Source organism: Delphinus delphis, chromosome 1 (genome assembly GCF_949987515.2).
Source record: "Delphinus delphis chromosome 1, mDelDel1.2, whole genome shotgun sequence".
Classification (NCBI taxonomy): Eukaryota; Metazoa; Chordata; class Mammalia; order Artiodactyla; family Delphinidae; genus Delphinus; species Delphinus delphis.
This window is the reverse complement of record NC_082683.1, coordinates 108,654,302-108,667,539: the sequence shown is the minus strand read 5'-3', so window position 1 is coordinate 108,667,539 and position 13,238 is coordinate 108,654,302. Positions and strand designations below refer to the sequence as shown.

General features: G+C 42.4%; 1 protein-coding gene across 4 annotated transcripts in view; it reads right to left on the bottom strand.

Annotated features, from left to right (window-relative positions):
* The window catches only part of TUFT1 (tuftelin 1), a 43,828-nt gene that overhangs the window by 11,026 nt on the left and 19,564 nt on the right, over positions 1-13,238 (bottom strand). The window contains exons 1-6 of one of the 4 annotated variants that reach the window (XM_060029924.2): positions 9,495-9,516; positions 8,980-9,081; positions 6,409-6,445; positions 5,621-5,707; positions 4,593-4,682; positions 2,660-2,725 (exon numbers count right to left, since the gene is read on the bottom strand). In XM_060029924.2, coding sequence (XP_059885907.1) covers positions 2,660-2,725; positions 4,593-4,682; positions 5,621-5,707; positions 6,409-6,445; positions 8,980-9,065 — 366 coding nt within the window. In that variant the 5' untranslated portion in view covers positions 9,066-9,081; positions 9,495-9,516. Of the gene's footprint in view, positions 1-2,659; positions 2,726-4,592; positions 4,683-5,620; positions 5,708-6,408; positions 6,446-8,979; positions 9,082-9,494; positions 9,570-13,238 lie in introns of those variants that run through there. The other 3 variants (XM_060029900.2, XM_060029917.2, XM_060029908.2) reach the window with 3 other exon arrangements.

Below are 13,238 nucleotides of genomic sequence, written 5' to 3'. Positions count from 1 at the left end.
AGGGCAGGGACTGTGCCACATTCATCATGAGGGGCATGTCCCAAAGGCACGTCTTTTGTGGTTCTCTGCACTTAGCACAAAGATCAGCAGATAAAGGGTTACTGACAGATGGGCAGCTTAAGGCAAAAGCACCCAATAAGTCCAGAAATCTGATTCGATGGAGGAAAAGGTGTCTCACTGAGGTTACTGTGAGCCTCTCCCCCAGGCACACCCAAACTGGCATGTATGCTCTCGCCTCCATCTCTGCTCACTTCAGTTACCAGCTCCCTTGAGTCTGACAGAAAAGTCCCTCCCGGTCTTGCACAGCGGGGAAATAGCAGCACCTTCAAACCAGAGCACAGAGCTCAGCTGGGAGGAGCGGACAGGGTCCCTGGGTGGCTGTGTTATCACTGAGTCCTGTGGGCCTTGTTTCTCTATCTGGGAAGCAGGGAAAAGACTCCTTACCACGCCCTGCCTTACAGCCTGCCTCAAAACTAAGATAATATCCGGTAGGGCTTGGAGCCTGTGAGAAGAAAGGCTGGACAGATAGTGCCAGGTGTTATTATAACTTGTTGCCAACAGCATATTTGCCAAATATGGTGATTCGGGGAAGGGAAACATCCAAACTGCACATCTAAAGTAAGTGGCTAGAATCACAACATTCCAAATCCAGCCGTCAGTAAGTTATCTGGTCAGTTCCCCTATGTCTGCACCTATGCTGCTGGGCAGGTGAGAATGTTTGAAAAGGCTCCTCCTGGAGCACAACTGTTATGTGTTTATTTCAAATGGCATTCTCATGAGACTCTCTGATGACAAGGAAAAATTTAATGATATAGTATGAAGAGAGAAAAGGGAGTTATAAAACTTTACATACAGGAGCTAGAGACAACAAACCAGATTTTAACACAGCAACATAGATAGAGCCTAAAAACATGGTGTTGGATAAAAAAAGGAAAAAACAGAAATACAGCACAAGTCCATTGTGAAAATTAAAAACGGGCTTCCCTGGTGGTAGAGTGGTTAAGAATCCGCCTGCCAATGCAGGGGACACGGGTTCAATCCCTGGCCCGGGAAGATCCCACATGCCACGGAGCACCTAAGCCCGTGCGCCACAACTACTGAGCCTGCGTGCCACAACTACTAAGCCCACGTGCCTAGAGCCTGTGCTCCACAACAAGAGAAGCCACCGCAACGAGAAGCCCGTGCACCGCAACGAAGAGTAGCCCCTGCTCATCGCAACTAGAGAAAGCCCGCGCGCAGCAACGAAGACCCAACACAGCCAAAAATAAAAACAAATAAATTAATTAATTAAAAAAATCATATTTAATAGGCATATTTAAATCATATATTGAATATGTTAGAGTGAGTACCTTTTGGTGGGGGAGACAAAAAAAAAAAAAAAAGTGAAAGCAGTGAGAGGTCTTTATGGGACCAATGATGATAATGAGCCCTGAACTGATGGGAAGGTCTGATTCAGCTCTGCACTTGAGAGCCAAACAAACCTAATCCAAAAATATACCTGCCCAAGCAAAGAAACAAATGCAACCAAATGCTATATACAGTCTAATCTCAATATCATAAATATATATTTGCACTGAAGGAAAAACAAAGGAAATTTCACCAAACTGGTTTTTCTCTGGGTAGATTACAATTGATATTTTTTTCTTCTTTCAACTTTTCTGTGTTTCTGAATTTCCCTAATTTTCTACAATATGTGTGTCTTAAATTATTATGTAATCACAAAATATATAATAACAAATGTCATTTAAAAAAAAGTACAGCCATGTTTATTTGTCAATTATACGTCAATAAAGTTGGGGCGGGGAAAGAAAGTACAGCTACGGAAGGAAATACTTTGTCATTCAAGAGAATGAGATAGTTTTACACATACAAATATGGAAAGAAGACTATATATACTTTTCAGCTTAAGAAAATAAAAAAGCAAGCAAGAAATAATGTATTTATCACAACTGGAATTGTGAAAAGTATGTGCATATTATATACAGACATTTATCCATGTATGTATATATGGTGCATGTGTGTCTATTAGTGTATACACACAGATACATATGGCTTTTAAATACGGTTGTCTGTGTATAGAAAAACACTCTAGAACTTTAGACTAGAATATTAGAACTAATAGGCTAAATATTAGAATCACATGAAGAGCTTTTAAAAGTCCTGATGCGTAGGCCACACTTCAGACCAGTTAAATTACAGTCTCTAGGGATGGCACGCAGATATTGCGTCCTTTAAAGCTCCCAAGGCCATCCTAATGGGCAATGAAGGCTGAGAAGCACTGCTCTAAAAGGACCCACCCACGGGAATTCCCTGGCGGTCCAGTTAGGACTCTGCGCTTTCACTGCCAAGGGTGTGGCTTCGATCCCTGGTCAGGGAACTAAGACCCCACAAGCCACGTAGCAAGGCCAAAAAAATAAAAATTAAATAAATAAAAGGACCCACCCACTTCAATCTGTTAACCTTAAATACTTTCAAGGAGTGGGATTGGGGAAGGAAAATTTACACTTTATATATTTCTCCTTTGTTTGAATTTTTACAGCAAGTAAATATTACTCTCATATTTAGTGAGAGAGAGAAAGCAATAAACAAAAGGATCAGGAAGGATTATTTCCTGCCTCTTGGCCAAGCAGTAGTTACCACTATTTTCCCTGTTACCTACCTCGGGTGGGCTGCTATGTGGGGTCAGGGGACCTTGACTAAAGCCATTTGGCTTTTCTAGCACCACCTATTCAAAGAAAAATAAAATTGGTAGTGAAAACAATCCCAAGCAATCAACTTTGAAACATTCTTCTCCTTGTTTTTTTTTAATTGAAGTACAGTTGATTTACAATCTTGTGTTAGTTTCAGGTGTACAGCAAAGTGACTCAGTTGTACATGTATATATCTATTCTTTTTCATATTCTTTTCCCTTATAGATTATTAAAAAATATTGATTATAGTTCCCTGTGTTATACAGTAGGTCCTTGTTGGTTATCTATTTTATATATAGTATTGTGTATATTTTCATCCTAAACTCCTAATTTATCCCTCCTCCCTGCTTTCCCCTTTGGTAACCATAGTTTGTTTTCTATGTCTGTGGGTCTATTTCTGTTTTGTATATAAGTTCATTTGTATCGTTTTTTTTAGTATCATATATTTTTGAAACATTATTCTTCTAAGAGTTCAAATCTTAGATAGAAAGAAAGAGGAGAGAGAGAGAGAAGGGGGGAGGAAGAAGAAGAAGAAAAAGAAGGAAGGAAGGAAGGGAGAAAAGAAAAGAAAAAAAGACATCTAGTGCTCTGTGGGAAAATGGAGAAAAGAGGGAGTGGAGAAACATGTGCAGCCTTGAGGGGGAATACTCTATCTAGCCTTGTTGGGAGGAGGAAAGAAACCCCAGGCTAAAACCTTTCAGCAGACTGGAAAATGTGCAGGCACATTCCTCGCAGCCCAGGAAATACAAGCTGCTGTCTGCCATAAACAGTTTCCTTTGCCCCTCGGGGATCCTGACAAAGTCTGACACAACATAAATCAAAAGGGGAAGCGGCATTTGCTGCAGTTCTTTCCAACCCAAAGCCTAATTAGTCATCATACCACTGCCGTTTTGTGTAAACAAGGTGCCTGGACCTCCGGGCTCTGAACACATTAGGTTCTTCAGTCACTAGACAAAGCACCTCCCACCAGCCAGATGTGAGCTCAGGCAGTGAAAGTCTTACCTCCAGCCAAAGCAAAATGAATTAAGGAGAATCTACCACACAAGCCTAGCACATGCCCAAGACGAAGGGTAATTTTGCTGGCACTAGCTGCTAGGTCACTCTTCCCCTTAGGAGAATGAGGGCAGGATCTACTGGAGAAGGACCACCGCAACCAAACCAAAAGCAAATGAAGGAGACACAGCTTGGAATCTAAGGGAAGATGAGGGTGAAGTCATGGAAGAGATAGTTCTGCTCTCCTGGGGACATTTCTATCCTCAAATTTTTGAAGAACTGAAAAACAGGATCCCAGGATCATCCACCCCAAGAGGGATTCTCCAACCAGTTTGGTCTAACAAACATTTACTGATGACCTTGTGCATCCCAGACCCTGGGCTGAGGTGTGGGGACACAGAGACGAGGGTCAGGGGGTGAACCCTCACCTGGAGGAGCTTCCTGTCCCAGGGTAGAGATAGCTATAGACACAGACAGTAATAATAGACAAGGACCAAGACTTCCAATTTACACCACAAGCATCACCAAATTAAGCAAGATCAGCTTATGAGAAGTTCGGATTTATAGGTTAATTGTCTCTTTATAAGACTTTGTACTACAAGAAGATTGATCACAGAATCCTTATATATAAGATGGCCTGCCATTAACTTAATAATTTTATTGATATAAATTCAATTTTTGCACATGTTTTAGGAACAGGTGTGCTTGTATGTAGGCTGATTAGCGTGAATACAAGTGTCCATCTGCCGGAGAGCCCTAACAATGTTGTGAGTGCTCAGAGAAGCCAGCATCACTTGTATTCTCGCCTTTCCTGGCAGCGGCATTAGATTCGGCACCCACTGGGTGACTGGTAAATGGTACAACCCCACCTCCTCAGTGGGGACCCAACCATGGACCATTTCCTATTACCTGTATCTCCTGTTGATGGAGAGAATCTCCTGGATTTCTGTCGAGCTTCCTACTTATATCCTCCCGGAGCTTCTGCAGGCAGTTCCTGGCCTGGGAGGAGAGGGCAAGAGGCTTTAGCTTTGGGAAACAGAGCACACCAACTCACCCAACTTTGTGCCTATCCACAACCCATACTCCTACGAGTCAGGTACTGTTCTAAGTACTGGCTGGGAAAGGAGAGATTCTAGTCAAGTGGGGCTGCAACGCAGTCCCTCCTATACAAGCAACAAGATAATAAAAACCGTGCCCTGGTGTACCTAACATTTTAGTTGTGGAGACACACAACCCAAAAGACAAATAAGTAAAACATGTAATATGTCATGGTGACAAGTGCCAAGGAGAAACATGAGCCAGAGTGAGGGTTAAGAAAAGTGGGGAGGGGACTTCCCCGGTGGTCCCGTGGTAAAGAATCCGCCTTCCAATGCGGGGGACACAGGTTTGATCCCTTGTTGGGGAACTAGGATCCCACACGCTGCAGGGCCCGTGCGCCTCAACTGGAGAGCCTGCGTGGCACAAACTGCAGAGCCCACATGCTCTGGAGCCCACGCGCCACAACTAGAGAAGAGAAAACCTGCATGCCACAACTAGAGAGAAGCCCACGCGCCGCAACGAAAGATCCCGCGTGCCACAACGAGGGTCCCGTGTGTCGCAACTAAGACCCTACATAGCCAAAAAAATAAACAAAAGATAAATAAATAAATATGTTAAAAAAAAAAAGAAAAGTAAGGAAGCAAGGCTGGCAACTTTAGGTAGGATGACTGGGGGGACAGTGCTAGGTGCATGGTGCTTAATAAGTATTTGTTGATTAATGGATTGGTTGATGAATGGAAGGGTCAGAAATGATATTTACACATGAGGGGGCATGGTGCTTTGGAGATACGAAGGGAGCAGAAGGGAGAAAATCAGAACCTACAAAAGAAGGGAGCCAAAAAACTGTGAGGTTCAGAGAAATGACCTAGGTCATTTCCACGAAGGGAAGGGGTGCCCACCTCCTGGATATACTGGACCTCACTCTTCAGCTGGTTAATATTCTTCTCATGGATCATCTTGTCTCCTGACTTCCCCTTCAAGTACACCTGAAATAAGGAAAACAACACTAATTAAGAGACCTCCAATGGAAGCAACCTAAATGTCCATTGACAGATGAATGGATAAAGAAGATGTGGTGTATATATATACACATACACACACACACACACACACACACACACACACAAAATAGAATATTGCTCAGCCATAAGAATGAAATAATGTCATTTGCAGCAACATGGATGGACCTAGAGATTATCTTACTAAGTGAAGTAAGCCAGACAAAGAAAGACAAATATCATATGACACTGTTTATATGTGGAATTTAGAAAAATAAAATGATACAAATGAACTTATATACAAAACAGAAATAGACCCATAGAAAACAAAATTATGGTTAGCAGAGGGGAAGTGGGGGGGAGGGATAAATCAGGAGGTTGGGATTAACATATATACACTACTATATAAAACAGAAGACTTCCCTCGTGGCTCAGTGGTTAGGAATTCTCCTGCCAATGCAGGGGACATGAGTTCGACCCCTGGTCGGGAAAGATCCCACATGCCACGGAGCAACTAAGCCTGTGTGCCACAACTGCTGAGCCTGCACTCTAGAGCCCGCGAGCCACGACTGCTGAGCCCATGTGCAGCAACTACTGAGGCCTGAGTGCCTAGAGCCCGTGCTCCACAACAAGAGAAGCCACTGCAGTGAGAAGCCTGCACACCGGAACGAGGAGTAGCCCCTACTCACCGCAGCTACAGAAAAGCTGGCACACAGCAACAAAGACCTAACACAGACAAAATAAACAAATAAATAACCAACAAGGACCTACTGTATAGCACAGGGAACTATACTCAATACTTTGTAATAACCTATAAGGAAAAATAATGTGAATCACTTTGCTGTACACCTGAAAGTAACACAACATTGTAAATCAACTCTACTTCAATAAAAAGAAAACTCCAGTTAAATTAACTCCACACAGGCAGCCTCATACACTGCTGGTGGAAGGGTAAATTGTCACCACCTTTCTGGGTGGCAATTTGGTAATTCCGATCAGAAGATTTAAAACTATATTTACTCTTTGGGGGCTTCCCTGGTGGCGCAGTGGTAAAGAATCCGCCTGCCAATGCAGGGGACGTGGGTTCGATCCCTGGTCTGGGAAGATCCCACGTGCCACGGAGCAACTAAGCCCGTGCACCACAACTACTGAGCCTGTACTCTAGAGCTCGTGAGCCACACTACTGAGCCTCTGTGCCATAACTACTGAAGCCCACGTGCCTAGAGACCGTGCTCCTCAACGCCACCGCAATGAGAAGCCTGTGCACTGCAACGAAGAGTAGCCCCTGCTTACGGCAACTAGAGAAAGCCCATGCAGCAACTGAGACCCAACTCAGCCAAAAATAAATATAAATAAAAATTTTAAAATAAACTATATTTACTCTTTAACCTATCAAATCTATTTCTGAAAATTCATCCTAATGAAATAAATTTAGCTAAACTAGCATAAATACTCCCGTACATATATGCAAATTCATGGAAAGGGGGTTGTAAAAGGGGATTTACACATTTTTCTCTGTATACCATGCTTGAATCTTTAACAATTGAGAAAGTATTTCTTTATCACTTGTATTTTAAAGCACATTCACAAATTAGTAATATATATGCTCGACAAAATATTGTTTATGGCTGTAAAACATGGAAATAGACAAAATGTCCAACAATGGAGGATTAAAGAAATTATGGTATGTGTATACTAGAACACTAAGCACCCATTTATGGATACAAAGATGTTATAAACTACCATTAAAGGTGGGGCAAGCAGGGGACTGCCCTGGTGGTGCAGTGGTTAAAACTCCACGCTCCCAATGTAGGGAGCCTGTGTTCGACCCCTGGTCAGGGAACTAGATCCCACAGGCATGTCACAACTAAGAGTTTGCATGCCACAACTAAGGAGCCGGTGAGCCACTACTAAGGAGCCTGCCTGCCACAGCTAAGACCTGGTGCAACCAAATAAATAAATAAATATTTAAAAAAAAAAAAGAAGAAGAAGAAAGAAAAAGTAAAAACAGAAGAAAAACCCACAGAATGGGAAAAAATTAAAGATTTTTTTCGAAATCATATATCTGATAAGGGTCTATTATCCAGAATATATGAAAGAACCCTTAAATCTTAACAATTAAAACACAATTGAATTTTTAAATGAGCAAAGGATTTGCATAAATATTTCTCCAAAGGAGATATACAAATGGGCAATAAGCATAAGAAAAGATGTCATCAGGGAAATGCAAATTAAAACCACAAGATATCACTTCACATCCACTAGGATGGATATAATCAAAAAGATGAACAATAACAAGTGTTAATGAGGATGTACAGAAACTGGAACCCTCATACATCACTGATGGGAATATAAAATGGAGCAGATGCTTTGGGAAAAAGTCTCGTAGTTTCTCAAAAGATTAAATATAAATATAGAATTACCATATGAGCTAGCAATTTCACTACTGCTAGGTATATACCAAGAGAACTGAAAACATATGTTCACCCAAAAACCTGTACATGAATATTCAGAGCAGCATTATTCATAAAAGATAGTGGAAACAACCCAAATGTCCGTCAACTGATGAATGGGTAACAAAATGTGGTATATTTGTTCAAGGGAACATGATTCAGCCGTTAAAAGCAGTGAGTACTGATGTATGTTACAACGTGGCTGAACCCTGAAAATACTGTGCTAAGTGAAAGAAGCCAGACACAAAAGGCCACATGTTGTGTGATTCCGTTTATATGAGATGTCTAGAAGGGGCAAATCCATAGAGACAGAAGGTAGATTGGTGACTGCCAGGAGCTAGAAGGAGTGACTGAAAATGTTCTGAAATTAGTAGTGGTGGTGGTTGCACAACTCTGTGAATATACTAAAAACCACTGAATTGTACACTTTAACCAAGTCAAAAAGCTGTTTTTAAAAAAGAAATAACAAAAATTGTTTTAGTTTTTAAAAAATAAGTTCCATAAACACACTTCCCACCGGTCTCCACAACTTCCAGCAGCTAAAAATGGACAGTGGATAAGCACCTAGAAAGGTCATCCCATCCATCCCCATGCCCGGGGCCGGGTCGCACCAAAGTCACTACAGACTGACTGTGGTCTCCTGGTGTTGATTAAGATCCTTCCAGGAGATGGCCAGGAGCTAGCATTGCAGGTCTGGTTCTTCCTAGTCAAACCACAAGGTCCCTTTGACGAAGTCAGCCGTTCCCTCTCCCATGTCTATAGGAAGAAAGAGAGGAGGGAGAAACAGTGGAGGTGAACTAAGCTTACCTTAATGATCTCTTCATGTCCATCGTTGGACTCCACCAGTTCTGAGGCCAGAGAATGACCAGATGAGCGGCCGGACACCATGGCATAGGTCTTCCTGCCAGCCTACCAGAGAGAGAGAGAAAAGTGGCTCAGAAACCATACGACAAGCACAGAACTTCTGCCCCTCAACCAATGTAGAAGAACTGCTCCTCAAAAGACTTGAAGGGTTAGTTCGATTTTCCCTTCCAAAAATTCATTTCAGAACCTCTACCAGAAGCCACAGGATGAACACAGCAGCAACAAGAACACAGGACGGGGAGAATTAGTTGAAATTGCAGGTTAGTTTTAATTTTAATAGGGGTCTCTCTATCCCCCAAAGCAGTGCACAATGCTGAGGTCAGCTGGGGGTGTCTGAAAGGAGATGCTCCCGGGCAGCAGAGGAGATGGCTCCAGCCAGCACTGGGACGAGGAGTCAGCAGCAAGGAAGGAGAACTGGTGCAGGGGAGGAGGCCTTGCCCCACCAGAAACCTCAATACCTTCTGGGCTATGCGTTCAAGTTCATCTCCTGTCAGTTCACCCTGGAGAGTCAGCCTGAGAATGTCCACGCTGCCCTAATAATGACAATGACAGCAACAATAACCTCTTACCTTTATAGTCTACTACCAGTACACATGCACTTTTGCCAGCCCTGTGGAGTGGGCCTTATTATCAGCATTTTACAGGCAAGAAAAGCTGAGGTCCGGGGAGGTGACATCAGCTTATCCAAGATCAGTTCACTCTTAGGTGATAAGGATGTCTCCGGGGACTTTGACAGTGCTCTTTACAATGCACAGAGACTACACAGCACCCTGCTCTGTGTGGTTGCAGAGGGGCTACCCTGGTCCTTGGATTACAGGAAGCACATTGCATGCACTCTCCTTTCCCCAACCCTGAAGACAGCATCCCTGGATTGGTCATCCCCAATCCAGAATTTCTGCACCTGACAGCCAACCAGGTAGTTATTGATATATAAGACTAAGATATCCTTCCAGAACCAAACCATAGGAAGGTACATGAATCCAAACCCCTATTTCTATAAGCCACACAGAAATTATCCAAATGAAAGCAGGCAATACAATAGATCAGCCTAACTTCAAAGGGAAAAGCAGATGTTCTTTCATAACTCAAAGAAGTTTTAAAAAACACATTGTGGGGAGGGTGGGAGGGAGGGAGACGCAAGAGGGAAGACATATGGGAACATATGTATATGTATAACTGATTCACTTTGTTATAAAGCAGAAACTAACACACCATTGTAAAGCAATTATACCCCAATAAAGATGTTAAAAAACAAAACAAAACACACATTGTGAGCAAGATAGAAAACCCGAGAGGGAAAGCATGCAATAAGAGGGAAAAGTGGGGGGCTGGAGATTTGGAGAGATAATAACATTGAGAGAGAATCAGCAAGGCAGAGTGGACCAAATCCTGCCAATAACCCATGTTATGTGTACAGGTGGACAAGAGGCTTAGCCACTCTGGGCCTCTGGATCTCACTAGAAAAATAACAGTTGGAATAAGTATCTCTAAGGCTCCTTCCCGCCTTGATATTATAGCAGCATAAAAGAGGAGTATATGCCTCTCCCATCCAACGATGGGAAGATGGGTGCTGAACTAACCAAGATGAAAGTGACCTTGAGGTCATCTGGTCATACCCTGCCATAAGGTCCAGAAGTATAAATGCCATCTTACTCTTAACACATTTTAAGGAACCCTCCTAACCTTCCACATGTCTGCTGGAAAGAAAGAAAGAAGAAAGAATGGACTCTGCCCAGAGAGTTGGGAGAAGCTTTTCTGGGTAGACAATAGTCCTTCCTACACAAGAAAGAGTGAATTGGTGGAGAAGTAATCAGTCTCTGTAGTCAGCTACTTAACTCTCAGTGTTCTCGCTATAAAATGGGAATACCATCCAACTGAGGGCTTTTGGTTGAAGAGTAACTGAAAATGTATGGAGGTTGTTCTCTGCCACATAAGAGGGAGGTACTCAAATATTAGCCTCCTCCCACTTCTCGGAATGAACCCAAATTTAAGAAAAATGGAAGACACTTCCACATGGCCCTTAAGCCTTCCCAATCCTGGCAATGTAGCTAGTTTTACAAAAACACTTAATTCCTACCAAATAAAAGCCAGACCCTTAGTGTGGCATTTAAGGCTCTCCACAGTCTGAGTCAACTCACATCTCCTGCTACTGCTCTTCATTGCCCCTGGTCCAATACGTCCCATGTCCTCCCACTTCTGTAACAGTGCTCTCATCATTTCCTTTGCCTTAAATGTTCTTTACAATTACTATACTACCCAAAGCAATCTACAGATTCAATGCAATCCCTATCAAACTACCAATGGCATTTTTCACAGAACTAGAACAAAAAACTTCACAATTTGTATGGAAACACAAAAGACTCCAAATAGCCAAAGCAATCTTGCAAAAGAAAAACAGAGCCGGATGAATCAGGCTCCCTGACTTCAGACTATACTACAAAGCTACAGTAATCAATATGGTATGGTGCTGGTGCAAAAACAGAAATATAGATCAATGGAACAGGATAGAAAGCCCAGAGATAAACACATGCACATATGGTCACCTTATTTTGAGAAAGGAGGCAAGAATATACAATGGAGAAAAGACAGCCTCTTCAATAAGTGGTGATGGGAAAATTAGAATACTCCCTAACAACATACACAAAAATAAACTCAAAATGGATTAAAGACCTAAATGTAAGGCCAGACACTATAAAACTCTTAGAGAAAAACATAGGCAGAACACTCTATGACATTATAAATCACAGCAAGATCCTTTTTGACCCACCTCTGAGAGAAGTGGAAATAAAAACAAAAATAAACAAATGGGACCTAATGAAACTTAAAAGCTTTTGCACAGCAAAAGAAATCATAAACAACACGAAAAGACAGCCCTCAGAATGGGAGAAAATATTTGCAAATGAAGCAACTGACAAAGGATTAATCTCCAAAATTTACAAGCAGCTCATGCAGCTCAATATCAAAAAAACAAACAACCCAATCCAAAAATGGGCAGGAGACCTAAATAGAGATTTCTCCAAAGAAGATACACAGATTGCCAACAAACACATGAAAGAATGCTCAACATCACTAATCATTAGAGGAATGCAAATCAAAACCACAGTGAGGTATCACCTCACACCAGTCAGAATGGCCATCACCAAAAAATCTACAAACAATAAATGCTGGAGGGCTTCCCTGGTGGCACAGTGGTTGAGAGTCCGCCTGCCGATGCAGGGGACGCGGGTTCGTGCCCCAGTCCGGGAAGATCCCACATGCCACGGAGTGGCTGGGCCCGTGAGCCATGGCCGCTGAGCCTGCGCGTCCGGAGCCTGTGCTCCGCAACAGGAGAGGCCACAACGGTGAGAGGCCCGTGTACCACAAAAACAACAACAACAAAAACTATAAATGCTGGAGAGGGTGTGTTGAAAAGGGAACACTCTTGCACTGTGGGTGGGAATGTAAATTGATACAGCCACTATGGAGAACAGTATGGAGGTGCCTTAAAAAACTAAAAATAGAACTACCATACGACCCAGCAATCCCACTATTGGGCATATACCCTGAGAAAACCATAATTCAAAAAGAGTCATGTACCAAAATGTTCATTGCAGCTCTATTTACGATAGCCAGGCCATGGAAGCAACCTAATTGTCCATCGACAGATGAATGGATAAAGAAGATGTGGCACATATATAAAATGGAATATTGCTCAGCCATAAAGAGAAATGAAATTGAGCTATTTGTAGTGAGGTGGATGGACCAAGAGTTGTCATACAGAGTGAAGTAAGTCAGAAAGAGAAAAACAAACACCGTATGCTAACACATACATATGGAATCTAAAAAAAAAAAAAAATGGTTATGAAGAACCTAGGGGAAGGAGAGGAATAAAGATGCAGATGTACAGAATGGACTTGAGGACACAGGGAGGGGGAAGGGTAAGCTGGGATGAAGTGAGAGAGTGGCATGGACTTATATATACACTACTAAATGTAAAATAGATAGCCAGTGGGAAGCAGCCACATAGCACAGGGAGATCAGCTCAGTGCTTTGTGACCGCCTAGAGGGGTGGGATAGGGAGGGTGGGAGGGAAAAACAAGAGGGAGGAGATATGGGGATATATGTATATGTATAGCTGATTCACTTTGTTATAAAGCAGAAACTAACACACCATTGTAAAGCAATTATACTCCAATAAAGATGTTAAAAAAAAGTTCTTTCCT